The sequence below is a fragment of the Diachasmimorpha longicaudata genome, chromosome 1 (genome assembly GCF_034640455.1).
Source record: "Diachasmimorpha longicaudata isolate KC_UGA_2023 chromosome 1, iyDiaLong2, whole genome shotgun sequence".
Taxonomy (NCBI): Eukaryota; Metazoa; Arthropoda; class Insecta; order Hymenoptera; family Braconidae; genus Diachasmimorpha; species Diachasmimorpha longicaudata.
Genome location: NC_087225.1, coordinates 11,460,723 through 11,484,096, shown reverse-complemented (window position 1 = coordinate 11,484,096; position 23,374 = coordinate 11,460,723). Strand labels below are relative to the sequence as shown.

At 40.6% G+C, this 23,374-nt stretch overlaps 4 protein-coding genes across 6 annotated transcripts; 2 read left to right on the top strand and 2 right to left on the bottom strand.

Annotated features, from left to right (window-relative positions):
• Positions 1–1,249: 1,249 nt before the first annotated feature.
• LOC135173076 (proteasome subunit beta type-6) lies at positions 1,250–2,982 on the bottom strand. 2 transcript variants are annotated; one of them, XR_010301229.1, is made up of 6 exons: positions 2,796–2,982; positions 2,551–2,618; positions 2,343–2,474; positions 1,817–2,091; positions 1,467–1,654; positions 1,250–1,390 (listed from the first exon to the last, which is right to left on the bottom strand). XR_010301229.1 is itself a non-coding variant. In XM_064139691.1 (5 exons), the coding sequence occupies exons 1-5, from the start codon at positions 2,886–2,888 to the stop codon at positions 1,527–1,529; spliced, it is 696 nt and encodes a 231-aa protein (XP_063995761.1). In that variant the 5' UTR covers positions 2,889–2,982; the 3' UTR covers positions 1,413–1,526. The 2 variants fall into 2 exon arrangements, 1 of the variants encoding a protein (XP_063995761.1); XM_064139691.1 differs by lacking the exon at positions 1,250–1,390 and having other exon boundaries at positions 1,413–1,654.
• Positions 2,983–3,228: 246 nt separating this feature from the next.
• Positions 3,229–18,536, top strand: LOC135172897 (myotubularin-related protein 13). 2 transcript variants are annotated; one of them, XM_064139405.1, is made up of 6 exons: positions 3,229–3,920; positions 4,546–7,067; positions 7,528–7,765; positions 13,664–16,964; positions 17,036–17,118; positions 17,198–18,536. In XM_064139405.1, the coding sequence occupies exons 2-6, from the start codon at positions 4,585–4,587 to the stop codon at positions 17,288–17,290; spliced, it is 6,198 nt and encodes a 2,065-aa protein (XP_063995475.1). In that variant the 5' UTR covers positions 3,229–3,920; positions 4,546–4,584; the 3' UTR covers positions 17,291–18,536. The 2 variants fall into 2 exon arrangements, with proteins under 2 accessions (XP_063995475.1, XP_063995466.1); XM_064139396.1 differs by having other exon boundaries at positions 3,230–3,920; positions 7,504–7,765.
• A 316-nt stretch (positions 18,537–18,852) lies between these two features.
• LOC135173029 (NFU1 iron-sulfur cluster scaffold homolog, mitochondrial-like) lies at positions 18,853–23,142 on the top strand. The gene is made up of 4 exons (XM_064139607.1): positions 18,853–19,164; positions 19,316–19,722; positions 19,793–19,896; positions 20,031–23,142. The coding sequence occupies exons 1-4, from the start codon at positions 19,085–19,087 to the stop codon at positions 20,253–20,255; spliced, it is 816 nt and encodes a 271-aa protein (XP_063995677.1). The 5' UTR covers positions 18,853–19,084; the 3' UTR covers positions 20,256–23,142.
• LOC135173001 (small ribosomal subunit protein RACK1) lies at positions 20,652–23,088 on the bottom strand. The gene is made up of 5 exons (XM_064139579.1): positions 22,947–23,088; positions 22,446–22,654; positions 21,682–21,888; positions 21,448–21,558; positions 20,652–21,027 (listed from the first exon to the last, which is right to left on the bottom strand). The coding sequence occupies exons 1-5, from the start codon at positions 23,053–23,055 to the stop codon at positions 20,710–20,712; spliced, it is 954 nt and encodes a 317-aa protein (XP_063995649.1). The 5' UTR covers positions 23,056–23,088; the 3' UTR covers positions 20,652–20,709.
• Positions 23,143–23,374: the final 232 nt, after the last annotated feature.

Genomic DNA, 23,374 nt, shown 5'->3' with positions numbered 1-23,374 from the left:
TGTCTAACCATATTCGCAATTTCATATTACGACTATAAGCACGGAATTGCTATAAGTGGTTTCAGTAGATAAAAATATTCAGAAATGAAGCGAAAAGCAGTCTGGTACCCATGGAAATTTCATGGATAAACACACGAAGAGAAATATTCAATGGAAATTGCGTATTCTTTCTATAATTGAAGAGCAACATGAGTTCGTTATTTTTTACCGATCAATGTTCTCCTCACGGAGAGAAAAAGGCGAATAAAAATTACCGATAAATTCCGTCATTCCCGTGAGAGCAAAGGTAAATTACTGAGGGCTTATTATTGCTCATTATTCGCCAAATAATCTGAAATTTTTAATAGTATTATTAGACTATCTTCTTGCAAGAATTTTGACAGATTTCGTGATGGATTGGGGTCATCACTATTCCTTAATCCACCAGCGCTTTTCAAATATAAAATTCGATTATAACCAGCATGAACACCAACCGCGAACTATCATCCTCAAACCCCCGGTGTCCAATAATCGCTCTGATTGTGGACTACCGTCCCACTGTGAATTTCGTTTGATTTCAATATTTGGCAATACCCGACATGGGATATACGTTTATGGTCCGAAGTGTAGAATCAGTTAATTCATGTGAGATGCGCAATTCTCCGCGCATTCCGGTGGAAATGTGCCGGCGTACATTACGTCGAATGACAAGGCTGGTATAATTGTACCACCAATTATTCGAGGACTATTATTATGGGTGTGAGTATGATAATTTATGTTCCATCCTTTAAGCCCTGTCGAGTTCTGAATAGAGCGTTGAGGTATACGATGTTAGTTGTACGTGACAGTTGTGAGTTACGAGGTGATGAGTATTTCACCGCGATTTCCATAAAAGAAAATGTAATTAGCAGATTCACCCCTGATAATGCTTTTCCTAAATTTGGAATGAATTAACATTTGTTTAGGTTTCAAAATTTAAAGTGAAAAAAAATTTTTTATTAAGAAAAAATGACATTGAGAAAAAGAGACAACATATCCTCTCTACTTTGACCGGTTCGGTAGGTGTGTGACCTGCGACTGCTATGGACATAATCGACCAAACATTTAAGGTAACCTGGGCGACATCTCACGTTGGAGAGCTATATTATTCTTAAACCTTCAGAATTGGAATTCTATAGGCATCTGAATTTTCTCCCATCATTCATATCCTTCAAATTCAAGATCATTATTTCCTGGTGACGATGATACTGCATAAATCACGATCCGCATTTATAAACCTCTATTACAGAGCAATTTGGCCGTCTCCATCTCGTATAGTGATAGATGATATGGAGTAAAATCTTAATGGCTTATTTATTATAAATTTTCTGGCAATATCTCCTGATGGACACTTCCCCAGTCACAAATACGGCTACGAATAACAACATAAAAAATAGATTATCAAATATTTTTATTAAATCCAGGATTAATAAATGAGTTGAAAGAACCATCAATTATTGTGAAAGAATAAAGGAAAACCGGCAGGTGCTTCTGCAGTTTCAATGTAATTATCCTTCGTAAAACTTGGGAATATCATCCCCAATAATTAGTCGACGTTCGACGCCTTGCTCTGTAATAACTCCAATGCGGATCACGCCTCCACTGCTTCCATCACGGCTCATAGCCAATGCCAAACCTGAAAGAGAATTTGGCTCAAATTACACGGGGGATTAACTATCATATTTATCATTCCATTGATTACAGGATCGATATTAAGAAAAATTAGGGAGCGTCAATTTAGATATGTTTAAGAATCATTTTCAATGGCACTGATAATTATTAACTTAAAAAGACTCACTATTGATGACGAGTGTAATGCACTCATCCTTGGACATGTTGGGCTTGTAGTTTGCGTCGACGTATCCGTAGATATAGCTGGAACCAGATCCTCCGATGGAAATTGGTTGACGAACACACATGCCACCGATGGGAATACTGTAAACTTGGCCACCCTTCTGTGAATCCCAGCCAGCAACTAATACTCCGGCAACGAGAGAGTCCCGATAGTTGTAACACATCTCCCGAAAAACTTTTCCTGCTGTTTCAACTAATGGCTGAGTTCCAAGCTCCATCCTGTTGGAAATAATTGTTCAGTAATGTTCAGTAATTTATGACGTTAAGGGTAATAAATCACGATACTGAGAAAAATCATATCATTCATATACAACGGAGAGAAGTGTTGGAAAAAAGATGACTGTTTATGCGTCTTGATTCCGTAAAAAGAGTCGCATTCGCTTTCTCGAGGGTAACAATCAACATTTGAGTGGTTCGACAAAGAGTCTGACTATTTGACAGGCACAGCACGGTAAATATGTTGTACTTACTGACGAAATCCTAAATGATAGGAGACGATGTCAGCAATAGCCTGTGTATCCGCTGCAGATCCAGAACGACAGCAGTAGATATTATCTGTGATTTTGGTCAACTTGTCGGCAGTTCTGTTGCTAATATAAGCACTGAAATGGGAACAAGAAGTCGTAGAAAAGATATTTATAATTTTGATATTTCTTTTTGCCAGTTAAATGTATTTACCCTGTTGTAGCCCTTGAATCTGCTCCAATAACTACTCCTCCATCAAATTCCACTGCCATAATCGATGTCTATGGAGTAAAACATAATGAAAATAATTTTAAATCCATGTGTGCTTGCAGTTTATTCGTGAAAACGTTAAATTATGGATAAGGTCGAAATTGAAAGATTGCACTGTCATTCTAACCTCTCATCAGTGCAACTCTCGGTAGAAATTCATTCAGAGAGGAGAAAAATAAAATAATTACCCCAGTACTGGCTTCTGACTGGATCCAGTCACATCCTGCCGAGTGATACGAAGCGTTTGGATTTTGGGGCTGTAAATTCTGAACGATATTCATCTTTCACCTTTTTTAATATCTCCAAACAATTGGACACAAATGACTCAAATGATCCAGCCGCCACCAAAAGCATAGACTAAAGCAAAGGTTGAGTCGCTGAAGTGTCCCCCCGATCAGAGAACGAGTCGATAAAGATGACCTGCGGCGAAACTTCGGTAAGCTCGTCAATTATTTTTTTTTTTTTGGGAATTGACTTATTTTGTTATTTTCTTCATATCAAATTTGGATTTTGATTATTTCTCTCGATGAAAACTTGATTAAAAGAAACTTCATAAGTACTTTATTCTACTTTACCATCGGCGGCTATGACACCCGCCACACGTACCCCCAACATATATGTCCACGCACACATCCGCGTTCAGAAAAAAGTTTTATCAATGCCTGGCATATTTATGTGACTCTACACAAAACAGGCTGTGTCAATACTTAAAGCTCCTCTCTACCCTCTAGTCCCCATGATATTCACCCTCTGAGTCCACCAATTCGAGGTAACAAAAATAAATTAGTGCATTTTTTTTTCACAGACACATTGTACTTGTTTCTCTCGCGGTCCATGTTACAATTTCGTGTGGATATTCAATGTGGCGCCTTGCTTTGCAAGGTTATAGATTAACGTTTTGGGGTGTGGCATTGTAATTCAATCAAAATAAATTATATACCAAGTTTATTCATGTTTACAATGCACCCGGGATTGACAATTGAACGCGTGATTATCAGTGATTTTTATTTACAAGTGATTCCGTGTTCCCTGTTCCGTGATTGTGTGAACCATTCATCCGTGGCCTCGAGCATTAACAGCTGAGAAAAGTGGTTATGAAGTGAAATCATCATTCCTCTAAATTGTAAATCAGTTGTCAACAGTTTTAAGGAATTTATAGATGAATAAATTCAGAGGAAAACATGTAATATTGACAGTTAGGAAGTGTACAGCGTCGGTGGTCATTCCAGTGACATCTGAGTGATTGCAGCAGCCAGTGGATTTGTTGTTTTTTTCGCCATTCGGGTCCCTCCGAGGACCAGCAACACGTATTTGTAAGATTTATTTTCTTTATTATGAGTCATTGGATGAGTTTGTTTTGAGCGACTTGTGGGGGAGTTCCTGCCATGGGATTGGTGTTCGTGAAGGGAGTTTTACCATTTTTTTGATTAGGTGGAAAAAAAAATTCTTATTAATATTTATTAAATTCACTCTGATATGGTGTGACTTCAGTTTTTTAAGCTCATGAATGTCAACTGTTGATGTGGCAAAAGACTGATGACGAATTCTGTTTATAAAGAAGCAGAAGGTAAAACGAATTTCCATAAATTATTGATATTTCATGGTGGAACAGGACGAATGGGATAGCTGACGTATGACATTGAAGTCTACAAAAATTGATTAAAAATGATAAAATAATGTTGAATTTCATTATAACAATTTAGAGTAACTAATGATTGAAGGCATTTTATTTTCACGCGATGCACTCTGAAGCTGGGGAATATTTTTATAATTTCAGTTTGATAGCATTCAGTGTCACTCTTCCAATAGAGGCTTCTCCAATGTTTACGAAATTACAATTTTTCAAATCATTAATTATAATAATTCAATGTCAAGGCCGGGCCTCCCCCAAGTCTCCCTCACTCAACTAAAACTAATCCTCCATTCTTCCAATTAAAGGAGGTTTCATGATAACCAGAGCCTGTAGACCCCAGTGGGATGTTGAACGCCATCACTCCCACATCCCAGCAAGACCCAACCGAGATGTCTCGGTTGGCAGATTACTTCGTGGTCGTTGGTTACGACCACGATAAAGAGCGAGGTGGCATAAGCAACGGAACCGTAGTCCAAAGGTTCCCCGAAAAAGATTGGTCCGATACACCGTTTATCGAGGGCATCGAGTGGTTCTGTCAACCGCAAGGATGGGCCCTGTCCACAGAGCGGCAAGAGCCCAGATTTTTCGTCTCCATCCTAACCGACATAGACGCCAATCGTCACTACTGTGCGTGCATGTGCTTCAACGAGACAGTCTCAATTCTTCCAAGTAAGCCGGTCGACGAAGAGGAGGAACCGGTGGACGGTAACAGCCGAGCGCTAGTCCGAACGCTCCCCACAATCGCTCACCACAGCATCATGTATGCCCCCAAGTGTCTCGTCCTGGTTTCGAGATTAGACTACATCGAGACCTTCAGAAACTGTCTGGGAATCATCTACACCGTTTACGTGGAGAATCTAGGGATACCTCTGGAGACTCTCGTTGGGAATATCCTCGGATGCATTCAGGTGCCCCCAGCGGGTGGTCCACAAGTTCGCTTTAGCATTGGTGCAGGTGACAGACAGGCCCTGCAGCCGCCAATCAGCCCGTCCCTCCCGATTACCCACACCACTGTCAATTTACTCTTCCAGCAACTGGGAATTCGCAACGTCCTGGTCCTCTTCTGCGCAGTAATGACGGAACACAAAATTCTCTTTCACTCAGCGAGCTACTCCCGCCTCACCGAAGGCTGCCGAGCACTCACCGCCCTAATGTATCCCTTTCGCTACACCCACGTCTACATTCCACTCTTGCCAGCAGCCCTCGTTGAAATCCTGAGCACCCCGACCCCTTTCATAATGGGTGTCCACAGCTCCCTGAAACAAGAGGTCTCAGAACTCATGGACGTGATCGTAGCCGATCTCGATGGTGGCTCAATAACCGTTCCCGACGGAGTTTCCCTGGCTCTCCTTCCTGAACCCATTCTCTCACAAACCCAGGATCACCTCTCCCTAGTCCTCCAACCGGAGCTCTCCTGCGCTGATTACGCCTTCCCTCCTTTAGCCACCCGAGCCCCTCATCCCCCAATGCTCGATAAAGAACTACGCGCGGTCTTCATGCGGACATTCGCCCAGTTATTGCAAGGCTATCGAAGCTGTCTGACACTGATTCGGATTCACCCTAGACCAGTCATAACCTTCCACAAAGCAGCCTTCCTGGGGGAACGTGGATTAACCGATTGTGATTTCACAATTCGCGTCCTCGACTGCATGTTCTTCACGTCTTTCGTCGCTGAGAGAGGCCCACCCTGGCGGCCCTGCGACGTCTGGGATGAATTGTACTCTAATATAAGCGATCAGCTCAAGCAAGAAACTCAAGATCACCGACTGATTCTGTCTCACATTCAAGAGCTAGCTCAACAATTATACACTAATGAGAATCCTAATCCCCAGCCATACGTTCAGAAGATACTGAAACCGCCGGACGGTGCGTTTGCAAGAATACATCAGCCTCAATTACCAATTATCAATCCTGAACAGGTTCAGGCGATCATTGACGAAGGTTTGGCTAAGAATAATCTTAAAGTTCGGTTGACTGGGCTCCGGCAAATTCAACCAAGAATAGTGCCATCTGGTCCCCACATATCCATTGTACATGACACTCGAAATTTAGTCAGTAATTCAGCGCGTAGGTTAGAGGTCCTCAGGAGTTGTGTTAATTGTATATTTGAGAATAAGATATCGGATGCGAGAAAAACATTTCCAGCTGTCCTGAGGGCACTTAAGAGTAAAGCTGCGAGATTAGCCTTGTGTATGGAGTTCTCACAGCATGTTGTGGGTAACAAAGCTATGCTTGAGCATCAACAGTTTGACCTTGTGGTTAGATTGATGAATTGTGCACTCCAGGATGACTCTTCCATGGATGAGCATGGAGTTGCTGCAGCACTTCTGCCACTGGCGACAGCTTTTTGCAGGAAATTATGCACCGGAGTGATTCAGTTCGCTTACACTTGTATACAGGAACACGCTGTCTGGCAGAATCAGCAGTTTTGGGAAGATGCTTTCTATCAGGATGTACAGAAAGACATCAAGAGGCTTTATCTGCCTGGTGATAATCTCAAGTTCATAAATGATGGGATTGTCAGTCCCATCAGTCCTCGGGATGGCAAGGAAAAAGAGTTTCCGTTTAATGACAGGAGATCCATTTATAGGAGTCAGGAACCATCGGCGCTAGAAATCGCTGCGGAACAGATGAGGGTGTGGATGGGAATCGATACTGACAAACAGCAGGAACTTATCACTAGCGAGGAGAGCACTTTGTACAGTCAAGCTATTCATTATGCTAATAGGATGGTCTATCTACTCGTGCCACTGGATATTGGAGCCAAGGCCCACAGACAAGATCATGTCTATGATGATGAGAGGGCGAGTAACAGTATCACTAATAGGTAAGAGGTCGTTTTTTCTGATGAAGAGGTGAAACGATGTTAATGAAGTTTGATTTTCATTCTTTGAGATATGAAAAAATAATGAAATTGTGGATATATTGAATCCAATTTGTTGAAATGAATTTTTCAAACGAGAAAGTACGGGCAAACAAAAAAATTTATTACGAAAAACAATTTATCACAATTTGGATTTTTTTTTCATTAAAAATTATGCGCCTAAAGGGAATAAAATAGAATAAAGAAAAAATCGAATGAAATACTCTATAAATCCGGCAATGGATCGAATTCCAATAATTTTTCTAATTTTGTATTACATATAGATATGTCTTATTTTTCATACCTATGTACTTGTATCGTTTTACCACTTCAGTACTCTAAAAATTTATGACCAAGTTTTGAGTATTGAAGGATTGATCTATTGTTCTCACTCTCACAGCGATGTTTTTGTTCCGCGGAACAGCGTGGCGAGCGACAGTGGTGATGCTGAATCAGGTTTCGAAGAGATAGATCCTGGAGAGACTGGTAGTGCAGTTATCAGGATGGTTTCGCGATTTGTGGATAGGGTATGTACTGAGGGTGGAGTGAGTACGGAACATGTCAGGTGTCTTCATCAGATGGTACCCGGGGTTGTGCATATGCATATTGAGACACTCGAGGCGGTGCACAGGGAGAGCAAAACACTGCCGCCGATACAAAAGGTAATTCAAATTATATTTATGTTGGTGGTACTCTGAAGTATAGAGAAAATATCAAGCGATGAATATCGCGGCGTTGATGTTCATCGTGAGACTGACGAGTTAGAGTCGACGCCTTGGGGATAGAACACACGTCTTATGAGTCATTGCATGCGTCAGACGATCGTTTATTGCTGATAATTCAGTTTCACATCAATCGTTAATATCATAGTTCCACTTTTGCTATTCAACATTGTAATCTAATCTATTGATTGAAAGATTACTTCAGCAAATGTAAAACGTAATGAGATATATTATAAATTATATCTTAGCGACTAAAATTCGGAGACATCTTCACGAAAAACAGTTTATAAATAATTCATAGGACAATACCCTATCTCAGCTTTACATTTAATAATTAAAACAGCATTTCGCTTGGAAGTATCAGGTCCGGAAAATTAACAGTCATGTGGGGTAATGTTTTCCCAGCTGAATTTCGGTCAAATTGCCGATTGATCTATGACGATCAATCACTTCTATCTACTGTGCTCGGTATGCAGTTTTTAAATGTCATCACCACTGATGTGACAAATTCTTGATGGTCTAGATGGTCTGTCGATGACAGCTCCCATAGATACTTCCCGGATTTCAAAGTAATATCACCTGTAGTCTCCTTAGTTAAATGAAGTGTAGTGTCACTGACATCTCCTCGACTTGGTTGGAAACCCTGAACCAACCCAAGCCCAGAAAGAGATTTCCCCACATTCCAGCTTGATCGTTTCATTAGCTCCCCAATAAAGAACGTTGAGTTTATCGAGCCCTTCAACAAGCGTGGAATAATCAATGCTGATCGCATTACCATTGAGGCTCAACGATTGCAACCTTTGCAGGTCGCGAAAGATTTTCTCAGGTACTTTAACCAAGTGATTCATCTCCAAGAAAAGATGTCGAAGATTTGTTAAAGGTGCAAAAGCTCCGGGTTTTATCGTTCCAATGCGATTACTCCCCAAGTGAAGATATTCTAAAGACTGAAGACCGTCAAACATATCCGGGCGTAAAATTTTCAAACGATTCATTCTCAAGTCTAGCGTTGTCAGTTTGAAAAAATTCTCGAATGTGCCCGGTTCGATGGTTTCCAGTTGAATGTTTACTAGTTGAAGCTCTTCTAGGTATTTCGTAATCTTAGTGAATGAAGCAGGTGATAAATCCGCGATTTGTTGATCTCTGATAGATATGTTTTCCAAGAATGTAATATTCGCGCAATATTCCCGCGGGAATTCTGTAAATTTATTGTTGATCAGAGTTATTTTTCTGACACTCCCGGCATCTACGAGCAGATGCAGTGGCTCTCGAAATACCGTGCACTCCATACGAATAGAGTTGACATTTGATATGTCATGGAATGCTCTGTCAGGCACTTGCACTATAGTAGGTGTAGCGCAGGATGAATTATCAGTGGGATAAAAATATAGGTCAGTTGGTGGTAAATACAAAAAGATGCTCTTCGGAGTTGTCGACTTCGTCTCATCGGGACGACTCACTCCAACCAGAACGGAAGAATTTTGTGTTGTTTTGCAGACTTGGTAGGTCGGGAGAGCAGTCTTATTGCAACTCACAAAGGCCCTGTCAATACGTTCTGCCGTGGATGACGTTGATACAAAAATAAGAATCGAAATGAATGACAGATAGAATTTCTCCATCTTGGAAGGTGTCTCACTTACTGACGAAATTACTATCAGTTGTCCTTTATATATTGTTGTTGGCAGACTCAGCGCTGTTCAAGTGATCGTTAATGCGCACGATTTTGTAGCATGTTCACAACTGCGTTGATAACGCGGTGAATGTGAAACTCGAAAATGGAATGTGCGCATTGCATTGGATTGATTACAGTAGATATACCTTAATTTTCGTATCACATTATGTAAAGAAGGTTCAATTAAGCATTCGTTAATGATATGAGACGAGGCAAACAGCACGTAGACCAAACGAGTTTAGCTTCAAGCGAAGATGCCAAGAATTCTTTTCATAAAAATCACTCGCTCATTATTTTAATATTCCGCTGACAGCTCAACATGTCCAGAGAAACGAGAAAGTCTCGTTATTTCTGAAAGAGAATCGTAAATATGCGGCATTATCCAATTTTCGGCATTTCAATTTTGGGATAGGCTACTCCAGAAATTATAGAATTAACGTTCAACTTATTTCACACAATTTATTTCAATGCGTCATCAGAGGAACCAACCGTGTGGAATGAATAACAAGATGGTGGGAATGATGGAATCATTGTTGAACTTAACTTTTATGGTTTCATTCACGCCCCAATAAACCACCTTGAGTTTATCAAGCCCATCAGTAAGGATAGAAGAGCTTATGGGGTTACCACTGTGTGCCAGCACTTCTAAATTCTTGAGATCACGAAAAATTCCAGTTGGCAGTTCCACCAATCTATTCGTCTGCAGGAAGAGTTGATGCAGGCCGGTTACACTTGCAAAAGTTCCAGGTTCTATCCGTCTGATGCGATTGTTTCCCAAGTGAAGAGTCTTCAAGCGATCAAGACCATGAAACATATCAGGCCGTAAAATCTCCAACCTATTTCTCCTCAAGTCCAGAGTCTTCAGATTCCAAAAACGCGTGAAAGTCTGTGGCTCAATGGTCTCCAGTTGAATATTTTCAAGATCGAGATGTTCTAGTAATTGCGTGATGTCAGTGAACGAATCAGGAGATAGTGCCTTGATTTGTTGATCTTGTATTGATATCAATTCCAAGAATACAAGGTTCGCAAGAAATTCTTGAGGGAACTCTGTTAATTTATTATTAATTAGGATCAATCTTCTGAGGGAGTAGTAATGTCTGAACGGATACACTGCAGTTCGAAATTGCGTGCATTCCATATGAACAGATCTCAATCCGGACAAACCCCTGTATGATCCTTCAGGCACTTCAATTATAGTAGGCGTACTGCAGGATGAATTATCAACGGGATAAAAATACAAGTTAATCGCTGGCACCTGCTCAACTACATTGTTCCCGATCGACCGCTGGTTCTCGACTGTCCGATTGATTCCCACGAGGACAGATGAACTGTTGACCAGTTTACACACTTCGTAGCTTGGAATGCTGGTGGTGTTACATGACTCGAAGCTCCTGAAGTGGCTTTCTACGGTAGTTGCAGATGGTGACACAAAAATAAGAACCAAGATCAGTAGGAAGTTCTCCATCTTGACAGATAACCTGAAGACCCACTCAGTGCAAAACCTGGATCAGATATCACTGTTATAGTGTTTTTACGAGGCTAGTGGGGGAAGAAGTCTCAGTACCACACATAAGGACCTCACATCCACATCTGAAAATAGTTCGATCACGTTTCTTCTGGTGGCTCAGATGACCCTGAGGTGTCCTCTATATCCAGCCGCTGTTGAAATTGACAATTTTCAGTTGAACAGATTATGCAATTTGGACTCAGTCACTCAAAAATGACTTACAAAGGATTAACTTGCTCAATCTTCTTTATTCTTCATGATTGTTGCACCTATTTATTACATTATTTAACTCCTGGGATTGGTACATTTTTTTATATCTTGCATATTATCTACGATTTTCGCCAAACTGTCCTACCTGTAGGTCATTGCCCCTAGTTTATCAACCTGACTCGAATCCCGTGGTAATTACATTTGATTGCCTTATCAAAAAGCTGAAAAAGTAATCCCATTATTAACTGGGAGCAAATACACATAAAAATAAATGTTAGGTGGCAATAATTCCATCATAATTATTTGTCACATTAGTGGGCCCTAATAGAAAATTAGATATTGATTGCTTCTTTAGTCTAGAGTAGTGCGTCATCGATTTTTTAATGTTATAGTAATGGTTGACAAAAAAATTACAATCTTATTCATTTTTCAATCAGTAATGGTAATGATGTTAATAATCATTATGCATTGGTCACATACAAATTTATATGACCTATTTTTCTTTTGTACGCATATGCCTTGAAGTTGCTCCTTTGATGCTTTGACAATATTGTGAAGTTGTTGTTAATGATTACTTTCATTACGAGATTATTTGCGGCTGATTATTCCACCGTAAATCAGTCGTTGCCATGGTAATTTCCCCTGTATTTGGTCTCATAATCTAATCTATGGATTCGACGATTATTTGAACAATTGGGATCGAAAATGGAAGACGTTCCGGATCATTATGCTGCTGGCAAAATTTTTGAAAACGTTCAGAGTGAATTATGTATAAAATTGAAAAAAAAAACAAAGCATTCATAACAATTTATTTCAACACGGCATTTTCTCGTGTCAATCTTCACGTGTCGGTGGGTCAATTTGTATTACACCAATTTCAAGGGGTGAAATGAGAAGATCGTACGAAAGAAAGACGGGATCTCGAGGTCGATGTGTGTGTTTCCACCACCTCCCCAATAAACCAACTTGAGCTCATCAAGTCCTTCAATGAGAGCAGAAGAGTCAGAGGTTATTGCATTACCATTGAGTGTCAAGACTTTCAATTTCTTGAGATCACTAAAAATTCTAGCTGGTACCTTCACCAGCTTATTGGTCTCCAGGTAGAGTTGTTGAAGATCAGTTACACTCGCAAAAGTTCCAGGTTTCAGCAGTCTGATTCTATTATTACCCAAGTGAAGAGCTTTCAAATGCTCAAGACCGTCGAACATATCGGGGCGTAAAATCTCCAAATTATTTCTATTCAAGTTCAAAGTCTTCAAATTCGTGAGCCTTGTGAAGGTCTCTGGCCGAATGACTTCTAGTTGAATATCTTCAAGATTGAGATGCTCTAGAGTACTCGCTATCCCAGTGAACGACTCAGGAGATAAAACTTTGATTTGTTGCTGTTTTACTGCCAGGCTTTTCAAGAATGGAATTTCCACAACAAATTCCCGAGGGAATTCAGTGAATTTATTATTTATCAGGATCAATGTTTTAATAGAGTAACGATTTCTGAAGGGATTTAGGCCTTTGTCAAATAGCACGCACTCCATCTGGACATATTTCAGACCTGTTAGACCAGGGAGTGGTCCCCGAGGTACTTCGATTATAGCAGGTGTAGTGCAGGATGAATTATCAGCGGGATAGAAATACAAATCAGTTGGGATCACATACTCCAGCTCGTCGTCCACAATCCAAGATCCATTCTCGACTGCCTGATGGACTCCAACAAGAACCGATGAATTTTCTGATGATTTGCAGATTTCGAAATTTGGTGTGTTGGTGTTCTTACAGGAGACAAAACTGCTGAATGTACCTTCCCCCCTCGTTGAAGATGTTGACACAAAAAAGAGGATTGTGATGAGGAAAAATTTTCCCATTTTTTAAGACAATGTGGTCTTTTTACGAAACTATGATCCGCTCCAGGTTCGATTTTCGGTTATATAGGGTTCCCTGAACAATCGAAAAATATGTTGCGAAATCATTGATAAGTATAATGGGCCGCGTCCACATCTGCGCTCATTATCCCGTAATGTGGAATTGAAAGCCTATTTAAATTCATTGCGAGTTGAGGTGATGGGATATCCACACCTGTGAGTTTATAGGTGTCATTGAATTACATATATACAATATGTATTAAATATACCACAACTTCATCACGTGATAGATCTTGCACCACTTATTACAAATAGTTGGTCATTAATATGAAATTAATGCCATACCATATAGACTGCCCACGGCAAAATAAACTAAATCGCAGGCGAAGTTATTAAATATTTAATTTCCCAAAATATAGAACTTTTGGGAATAAACTAAATCATTACTTCTTCAATCAGAAAAAAATACCAAATAAATTTATATGATGAACAGAAGACGTCGCAATATCCCCGTATATATCTCCGTTGAATCTAACAAATTCCTCAAAAAAATGTTCATACATTTAGACAATAAACCTTTCATGTTTTCCTTTTAGCCCAAGATTCTCACACCGAACATGCTCCCCGGCGAGGAAGTGATAATGGATGGCCTGCGTGTGTACCTCCTCCCAGACGGTCGAGAGGAAACCATCGGAGGTCTTGCCAGAACTCCCCCGTTGCTCCCAGCCGAGGGTGCTATTTTCCTGACAAACTACCGCATAGTCTTCAAAGGCATTCCCTGCGATCCCTTGGCGTGCGAACAAATGGTCGTCCGAGCATTCCCCGTCACCTCTCTAACTAAGGAGAAACGGGTCTCGGTTCAGAATCTGGCGCATCTGGACCAGTGCATGCAGGAGGGTCTTCAGCTACGCTCCTGCACCTTCCAGCTGATAAAACTTGCATTCGACGAGGAAGTCACCCCTGAGAACATCGACACCCTTCGAAAGTTGATTCACAAGGCTCGCTATCCTCCACACATCTTCCACCACTTTGCGTTCAACGGTCAGATGTTCGTTACGCCAACCGCCCACAACAAAGGAAAAGAGAAGAACGCGACTCTAAAGGGCTTCGCCAAGAAGACCCTCCTAAAAACAGCGAGAAAAGCTGGATTCAAACCGAAGCAATCGTCAAAACGCCAGAAATACGTTCTTCCGAACATGAATATGAACTTGAAGATCAATGTGACGAACCCCAATAACAAGTACCTGACGTCACCAGGCAGAATGAGTCTTCCAGTAACTAACGATAACAATGATCTGAGTCATGATGACGATTTGAGTATAGATGAATTCGAGATATCTAACATTGCCTGTCAACCACCGACTGATGCTAAGACATTGGAACGTTTGTCAGAACGGAGTTACGTCAGAGACTGGTACAGATTGGGATTGTGTCCCAACGGTATTGAGTACGATAAACGAAGGAATGAGCCTTTCAGACTAACCTCGGTCAACTGTGCATACATGATCTGCAGAAGCTATCCAGCTTTGTTAGTGGTTCCAACGGCTGTCAGTGACGAGAGCATCAGGAGGTTCTGCAGACTGTACAGACATAGCAGACTACCTGTGATCACGTGGAAGCACCCGAGGACAAAGGCTCTGCTGATCAGGGGCGCTGGTTGTCACGGGAAGGGAGTTATGGGAATGCTGAAGGCACATCCGTCCTCAGGAAGTAATCTCAAAACAACTTCTTCTGAGTCCACTTCCACTTTGGAACAAGAGAAGTATCTGATGTCTCTGGTATCCTCTACTCCCCTGTCGGTCTTGAGACAGGGCTCAACCGCCTGGGGGATGTCGGACAGTTCCTTGAGCATTGACTCGTTACTGTTGACTGCTGACGAACGAAATTGCAGTGGTACTCCGGAACAATCTAGGAGAAGTATGTTCAATAAGAATACTGTAGCTGGAACTTTGGGGTCGTCTGCTGGAAAGGGCGGGAAAAATTTTGGTAGGTGGGGATCACTGAAGGATAAACGCCATAATGCCTCCCAGGCATCTTTAACGTCGGTGAATCAACGGGGAACTGTGAGGCATTCGGCGGATTCGGACAGTGGGACTGAGTGTGTTCATACATTTCAAAGAGCTGCGCTTTACATTCTGGGGGAGAAAGCGAACATGAGGGGCGTTATGAAAGCCGAATCATCAGCTCCAAAAACGGACTTCATCCCAGTTGACTACTTCGATATAAGGCACACAAAAGCTTCATTCAAGAAGCTAATGCGCGCTTGTATGCCAAGTTCGCAAAGTATTGAGCCAGACCAAAGTTTTTACAAACTCATCGAGAGCTCCGAATGGTTGCAACAGCTGCAAAATTTAATGCAACTCTCGGGTGCTGTAATTGATCTGATGGACGTGCAAGGCTCATCAGTAGCTGTATGCCTTGAAGACGGTTGGGACGCAACGACCACCGTTTGCTCCGTGGCTCAAGTATGCTTAGACCCCCATTACCGAACTATCGATGGATTTCGAACACTAATCGAGAAAGAGTGGCTGGGCTTTGGCTATCGTTTTGGCCACAGAAGCAATCTATCCTCAAACTCTCAAGTCACCAATTTCACTCCAACGTTCCTCCAATTTCTGGACATAATTCACCAAATTCAGAAGCAATTTCCAATGGCCTTTGAGTTCAACGATTACTACCTCCGCTTTCTGGCGTATCACTCCGTCTCTTGTAGATTCCGAACGTTCCTTTTGGACTGTGAATTCGACAGAGCTGAATGTGGTATAACAGCTATCGAGGATAAGCGGGGATCCTTGACGAGCTATCACAAGGGCGTTGACACGGGCAGTGACGATGAGATCGTCTACCCCGGGGGTCGTCTAGCTACAAGCACCAATAACGGCTCTAATCTAGGCCAGAGTATATTCGATTACATCGAAAAACAACACACCAGATCAGCCCTATTCTATAATTTCCTATACACTCCGAATTCGGAGCATCCGGTGCTCAGGCCGGTATCGCACCTTCCTAGTCTCGATATTTGGCAGTATTACCTCGAGGAGGAGCTTGCTCATGGCCCTCCTTATGATCTCGAAGTCCTGCAGCAGGATTCACAACAGGAGGAGGAGGCCGAGGCTGCCGATGGCATTATCGAGAAGAGCAACAGGAAAATCGTCACTCAGGGCCATGACTCTGTGCAGGGACTGGTACCGGATCAATTCTCTCATCTACTCGAGGAGATTCACAAGTTGGAGACTGAATTAGGGCATTTGCCACAGAAATGGAGAGTCTTGTGGGACAAATTGGAGCTGCCTAATACCGATTCATTGGCGAGAAATGGAAGCTTCAGCACTGCACTCGTTAGGTATCATGGACGATTGATCCACAAGAGGTCGACCCTGGAGTTGATACTCAGGGGCAAAATGGCCGGTGGTGGTGGCAGTGGGAATAATAATAATGAAGCTAGTGTATACGCCCATCCTCACAGGTTTGAGAGACTTGATACAGCGACACCGACTCATTGCGATGCCTGCTCTGGTGTCCTCTGGGGACCGGTCAAAGCTGGCCTGAGGTGTGTCGATTGTGGGCATGTTTGTCATGACAAGTGTGCAGATGCTGTACCCAAGAACTGTACCAAGTACAAGGCGGTTACCAATAATGTACAGTCGCACACCCTCACTAGGTCTGGTGGAGATAATGGGAGTGTCAATTCTGGAAGCACTATGCAGACTTCGTCGCAGCAGTATTATGAACAATTCTCCAGCAATGTTGCTGAGAACAGGACACACGAGGGTTATCTTTATAAGAGAGGGGCATTGCTGAAGGGCTGGAAGCAGAGGTGGTTTGTGCTGGATTCGATTAAGCATGAGCTCAGGTATTACGATGCCATGGAGGACTCACATTGCAAGGGGTATATAGGTAAGTAATGAGAATGCTGATGGCAAGCACAATATACTTTAAAAAATTATTTTTTCATTTGTTTGTTGAAGATTTGGCTGAAGTCATGTCAGTGACACCAGCATCTCCTACACCGGGACCACCAAAGAAAACTGACGATAAATCATTTTTTGATGTAAGTTTCACATAATTGAAATGAAGAAAATGCCAATCAGATATGCAAGTGTAATTAATGTCTTTTTATTTTGTCACAGCTCCGCACAAATAGACGAACATACAATTTCTGTGCAAGTGATGCAGCCATAGCTCAGGAGTGGATTGAAAAGGTACAAGCGTGTCTGCAGTAGTCTGATAACAATAAATCTGATCTGTATCGAGTGAAATACTCACTTAAGATTATAAAAGCTATGGATTATGTATTGAGCGTCACCAAAGCTCGTTAAGCTCGCGCAAGTGACTGATAGGATAATTAAAATGATTACTAGGAAATGAGAAACTAAAAATAAACTGATGATCTAGAGAAAGCGAGACAATGCATTAATTTTGTTACATAATTTTTGTATAGCTTCGTTAATTTCCGACTATATGATAAATTCATACATAAAACGAAATCGTACATGAACGTTAATGCTATAAGAACTATTGTTTGTATATCTTATCACCACTGAAAATGTGTTTAATACAGTTATTTATTTAATTCATTGAATTTATTATAAAGTAGGGAGATGAATGTCAACGCTTAGTGTTTTTACGAGAGCCAGGCTTATATTATTATTCCACTATTTGTGTTATAGCAATGTTAACGTCTGTCAGATAATTATGAACATTAAATTTAAATAACATAAGGGGATTATCGACCGTAAGACGGAAGTCGTTAATTTTTTTAAAGATTAATAAACTCCTGTATTTTTTTTATTATTATTTTTATGTTCAAATCATGCATTTCGATATTTTTCGTTTTTATATTCTCGATTTTTTCAATAGGTTCATTTCACTTTTCTGGGATTCAGGTGAGTGGAGGGGTGAAACATTGTGTTCTATTCGATACTGAATTTTGATTGCTAATTCAATTCTGTGGGGGAATTTTTAGCATTGAATGATGGGAGTGAATTTTTGACCCTTCGCCTCGAGACTCGTTCATCTTTCAAAGACACTTCCTAAATTATTCTAAACCATCTAAGAACATTGCTTAAAAACATGAAATATCTTTAAACTTTCTCTATAGACCATTCGTTTCCCAGATAAATTCAGAATTGATGCCAATTTCCAATTTATCTCATCACATTCTACCGTTCCACCACTGAATCATCTTCCCTTGCGATCCAAAAATTAAGAAAAAAAAGAGCGAAGGAGAGCAAAACAACTATTGAGTGTGCATTGCCAATGTAATGTGACGTATCGAAAGTGTGAAAGACTGTGGTATATAATTGTCAGTATGTTAAATTAATTATTGATTGTTAATACTCATTGGAAGGCTAAATGGAGACCAATATCGCCAATGTTGCTTTCTGATTGTTGGCCATATTCTAATCATAATAGACAAAATGAATAAATGATTCTGTAACGAAACTGAATAAATCGATATTAATTAATGTTTGGGGGTAGTTAATAAATCCGATATGCTATAAGTTCTTCGCGATCGAATGGCGAATGATGATATAATATCTCCTGTTTCGATTTTTCCCATCGTTTTTAATTCTAATTTTTGGTTCATTAAGGGATGCAACTTGGTTTGAGCAAGAAGAATTTAATTCTCCTCCGAACACCGTTGGTTTTATTCCTTAATATTTATCTCGAAAAGAGATATAATTGTTTAATTATCAGAGCAATTTTCGAACGCCTCGGCGCCGAAATTCCATGGGTTTTGCCGGCGCTCTCCACCCTCCACAATTTTATGCCGTCATTCGATTGCGAACTTATAGCATATTGAATTTTTTAATTACCCCAAAACCCCTTGCAAATGGGGTGCTCCCTCTCCTACCCTCGCTGGCTAAGTACATTGATATATATCTTTCCTCTTTTTGCGTTTTTACCCCTGCCAGTGTACTCCTAACCTCAAATTTATCAGATTTGCGTATCAGTGATTGTCTTTCCCGAAATGAGCTATTAGATAAATAAAACTCAAAAAAGAAAGCCTGATAATGAATAAATTAATGAAAAATGTCCTGTCCAGTGGGCGGCTGTTCTCTTATAGTTGTGTCGTGAGTTGTCAATGTCCAAAGTAAGTCAAATACCTTTGTTTATAGCCTTATAGCCAACTAAGAAAACAAGACTCATTAAACAGCTCCACCTTGTTAATAAGTTATGCAGGACATTATATTCTTTTTCAAATGAGAACTTTTGTCCCAAGCATCTCTTTTCATTCTCTCCAGATTCACTAGAGAACTGCACGTCAACTACAGAAATCCTGGCATTCGCTGTCGTCTCCTGTGCGAGAAACCCCGGGCTCAACTTCAGAGCAGAAATATGTTCATCCAAACCCAGGACACACCCAACCCAAACAGTTTGAAATTCCTCCCCGGCGTTCCTGTGATGGAGCCTGGACAGACGAAGGACTTCCCCAACGCCACCGAGAGTTACTGTTCACCCCTTGCGAAGATGCTTTTCAGGATTGAAGGAGTTAAATCAATTTTCTATGGTCCTGATTTTATCACTGTGACAAAGGTCGATGAAGATGTTGACTGGAATCTCCTGAAGCCTGAAATCTTTGCGACAATCATGGATTTCTTCTCGACAGGGCTGCCCATCATCACGGAGGAACAACCGTCCTCTGATACACGTAATTATGAACTTGAACTCAGCTATTTTAGAATTCATTCTTAAAATATTTTTCTATTGGTTTTTTATAGAAATCAATGAAGATGATGACGAAATTGTCCAAATGATCAAGGAGTTGCTTGATACTAGAATTAGACCTACGGTCCAGGAGGATGGTGGAGACATAGTTTTTATGGTGAGAAAATTGCTCAATAAATGCAATCATTCTAAAGCAGATAAAAAAAACAGTAACAAATGGTCTTTGAATCAACAGAAACAAAAATACTGTACTGTTTAAAAATGGTATCAAATAGAATGTTTCCGTTTTAGGGTTTTGAGAATGGAATTGTAAAGCTAAAGATGCAGGGCTCGTGCACAAGCTGTCCCAGCTCAGTAGTAACCCTCAAAAATGGAGTACAGAATATGATGCAATTTTATATTCCCGAGGTGCTTGGAGTTGAGCAGGTGGAGGATGAGACGGATAAAATCACCAAGAAGGAATTTGAGAAGTTGGAGTCGCAGATAAATGTCAAGGGTTCAACGAACGAAAAATGAAGTTATTCAGTTCAATAGTGAAACTATAAATCGTAATGTTATTTTAGAAGTTTAGTACCCCTTCATTCATGAAGGCAACGAGTGATATTTTGTAGAGAATCAAATTTCTATCAAAAATTCTTCTATAATTTTTTTACGAATATCGTTGATTTGAAAAACATTTTAATACTGACTAGATTTCTTTTTTGGATGAGAAAGAACCTCTCAATGTACCAGGAATAGGTAAAATGTGACTGAATGCGAAGTCTCTTTTGGTGTGGCGTAGCGCGCGAAGCTGATCGTATAAAAATGCGTTTCCTTACTTTAGGGGCTTCCCCCTAGATTTTTAAAATAAACATAACCAACAGTTATACTTTAATTAAGTATAGAATTATAATAATAGCAACAACTGGAGGATTTAATTTTTTTTGCGATTTTTTATTTCATCTTTTCATTTACAAAATGAAGGTGTTTTTTAACGGCTAGTCACAGACACCTGCCAGACGCGGATTGTGTGATCAGAGTATCCAGCGAAGAGGGTCTGTCCGTCAGTGGACCAGGCCAGGGAAAGACACTGAGGTGGTTCGGCCTTGCTCGTCGTCGACACGACCTCAGGCTTGAGTTCCTCCACCATTTCCTTGCTCTCGAGATCCCAGATCTTGATCCAGGGGCCAAATGCGGCGCAGAGCCAGTAGCGATTTGGACTGAAGCACAGGGCTGTGATGATGTCATTGTGGTCGAGGGTGTGGAGGTGCTTGCCATCGTTCAAGTCCCACAGCATGGCTTTGCAGTCCTGAATGAAATAATTTCGTGGTCTTTATGTTATTCAGGTTTTCATTGAGGATTTTGATATGTTTTTCGTTTTTAATTATCAGTCCCATATCCGCAAACACTCATGGTCATCGTTGGCATAAAAGTTTTGCATCATTTGAAATTCTTGAGATTAACTGTACAGAAGAGGTGGGTAAAATTATGCACCAGGAACAATGACTATTTAGCACAGTTTGAGACAGCCTTCGAAGAGATTTGAAGCTGTGGAATCAAATAGACATAAAAAAGCTTCTTAAACTATACTAAATAGATTTTCGTCCGGTATACGTTTGTCACCTCCTCTATTGCACATCTCAGAAATTACTACGTCTACTCAAAATTATCGCAGAATCCTGTTACAGCGTTTGTGTAACTCTTCAATTTATTTAATTTTGATATTCACCTTGCCGCCCGATGCGCAGAGAGAGCCATCAGGAGACACGGTGACAGTATTCAAGTATCCAGTGTGTCCGTTGTGGTTGATCTTCAAACGGCAGTTAGTCAAGTTCCATACCTAATTCAGAACAAAAAAAAAATCATTATATAGGAAATTTTGATGAGAAAAATTGGTCATGCAACTCTGATAAATGATTAAGAAAGCATAAAAGGTATTAAAAGTGTTATAAGTCAATTTTACCTTGACGATCTTGTCCCAACCAGCAGAAACAATAATTGGATTGGTGTGGTTCGGTGAGAAACGAACACAACTGACCCAGTCACCATGTCCATCCTCCTGAATTGTGTATTTGCACTCGGCCAATGTATTCCACAGTTTGATGGTCTTGTCCCTGGATCCAGAAACAATCTGACGATTGTCCACGGAGAAAGCAACACTCAGAACATCCTAAGGAACCCAACAATGAACTCTAAAAATCTGCATAAGGTGAGAATTACAGCGAAGTGATAATATTTTGAAATTCTCAGTCCCATATCCGCAAACACTCATGGTCATCGTTGATATAAAAGTTCTGCATCATTGTAATTATACAATAACATATCAGGTATTTTATAATTTTTTGGAATTAACGTTTTCAAGGAAAAATGTTGATTTGTTCAAATAATCCTTTCGGTTTGAGATATTTTGAAAATCAAATAAAATATTATGCTGTTCTCGAACTCACTACTTCTCGAGAATGTTCACAAAAAAATTAAGGTTAAGTCCTCAACGCAATAAATTTACCACTTCACTTGGCAAAAAGATGTTTACAAAATTCTTAAATCTAAGAAACTCCAAACTGAATCAAAGCAATACTTCACCCAATACTTACAGCATTGGTTCATCATCTTCTATTCAATATTAAAAAAAAAATAAAAAAAAAAGCTTCAGTTCGTACAATTGCTGATCAAAACGATCTCAGGTGGAGCTGATTCGCAAGCCCACGAGACGTAGTAATATCACACCTTGGTATGGTCTTCGAACCTCCTCGTGGTGCGTCCGGCAGCGAGATCCCAAAGACGGAGAGTCTTGTCCCATGATCCTGAGAGAGCATAGTTACCGTCAGAAGAAAGGACAACGTCGCTGATGAAGTGAGAGTGACCGTAAAGACGCTTCTGGGGGATGCCATAGTTGGTCTCATCACGGGTGAGCTTCCATACAATCAGAGTCTTGTCTGTGAACGAATGGATTAAATATTGTTATGGAAAATGAAATTATTGGTCATGGGGGAGTAAACAGTTGTTTATTTGATAAAAGGTAGGATTAAAGAGGCCTGAAAGAATCGCAAAAGCTATAAAAAATTATGATCTTGTTAGACTCCACATGAAAAATTTACCTGTTGAGCCCTTAATTGTTAACAAATGGTGTTAATTATTAAACAACCTTATTAACAAAAAAGAAATAGTTTTACTCTTCCTACTAGTACAGTGCAGGACAGATTGAACGATTTCTGTCTGGTCACTTACCACGTGAGGACGAGAGGATCATATCTGGATATTTCGGATTTGTCGCAATTTGCGTAACCCATCCATTGTGTCCCCGTAGGGTACCCTTCAGCTGAAGTGTTTCACTCATTTTTAATCACAAAGTGCACTTATTAATTAATGGATTAATGTGGATGCGACAAGCCGATCCACTATCCACGACACGCTGCAGAGAAAAGACCCTTGCGGAAATGATGCGTAATGGCGTTGGGATCGACTGCACGGAATTGGTCGACATCTACCGAAAGCTACCGATGAAACACCCGCCATTTTCAACTATGCTGGAGGCATGCGCAGAGTAACCCGGAAGTACGCGTCCCACGTTCAAATTTTTTTTTCTACTGATTTTGTCTTATTATCAAGAATAAAGAAAAATTGTTTACAAATTTGACAATATTTGCGAATGGAAG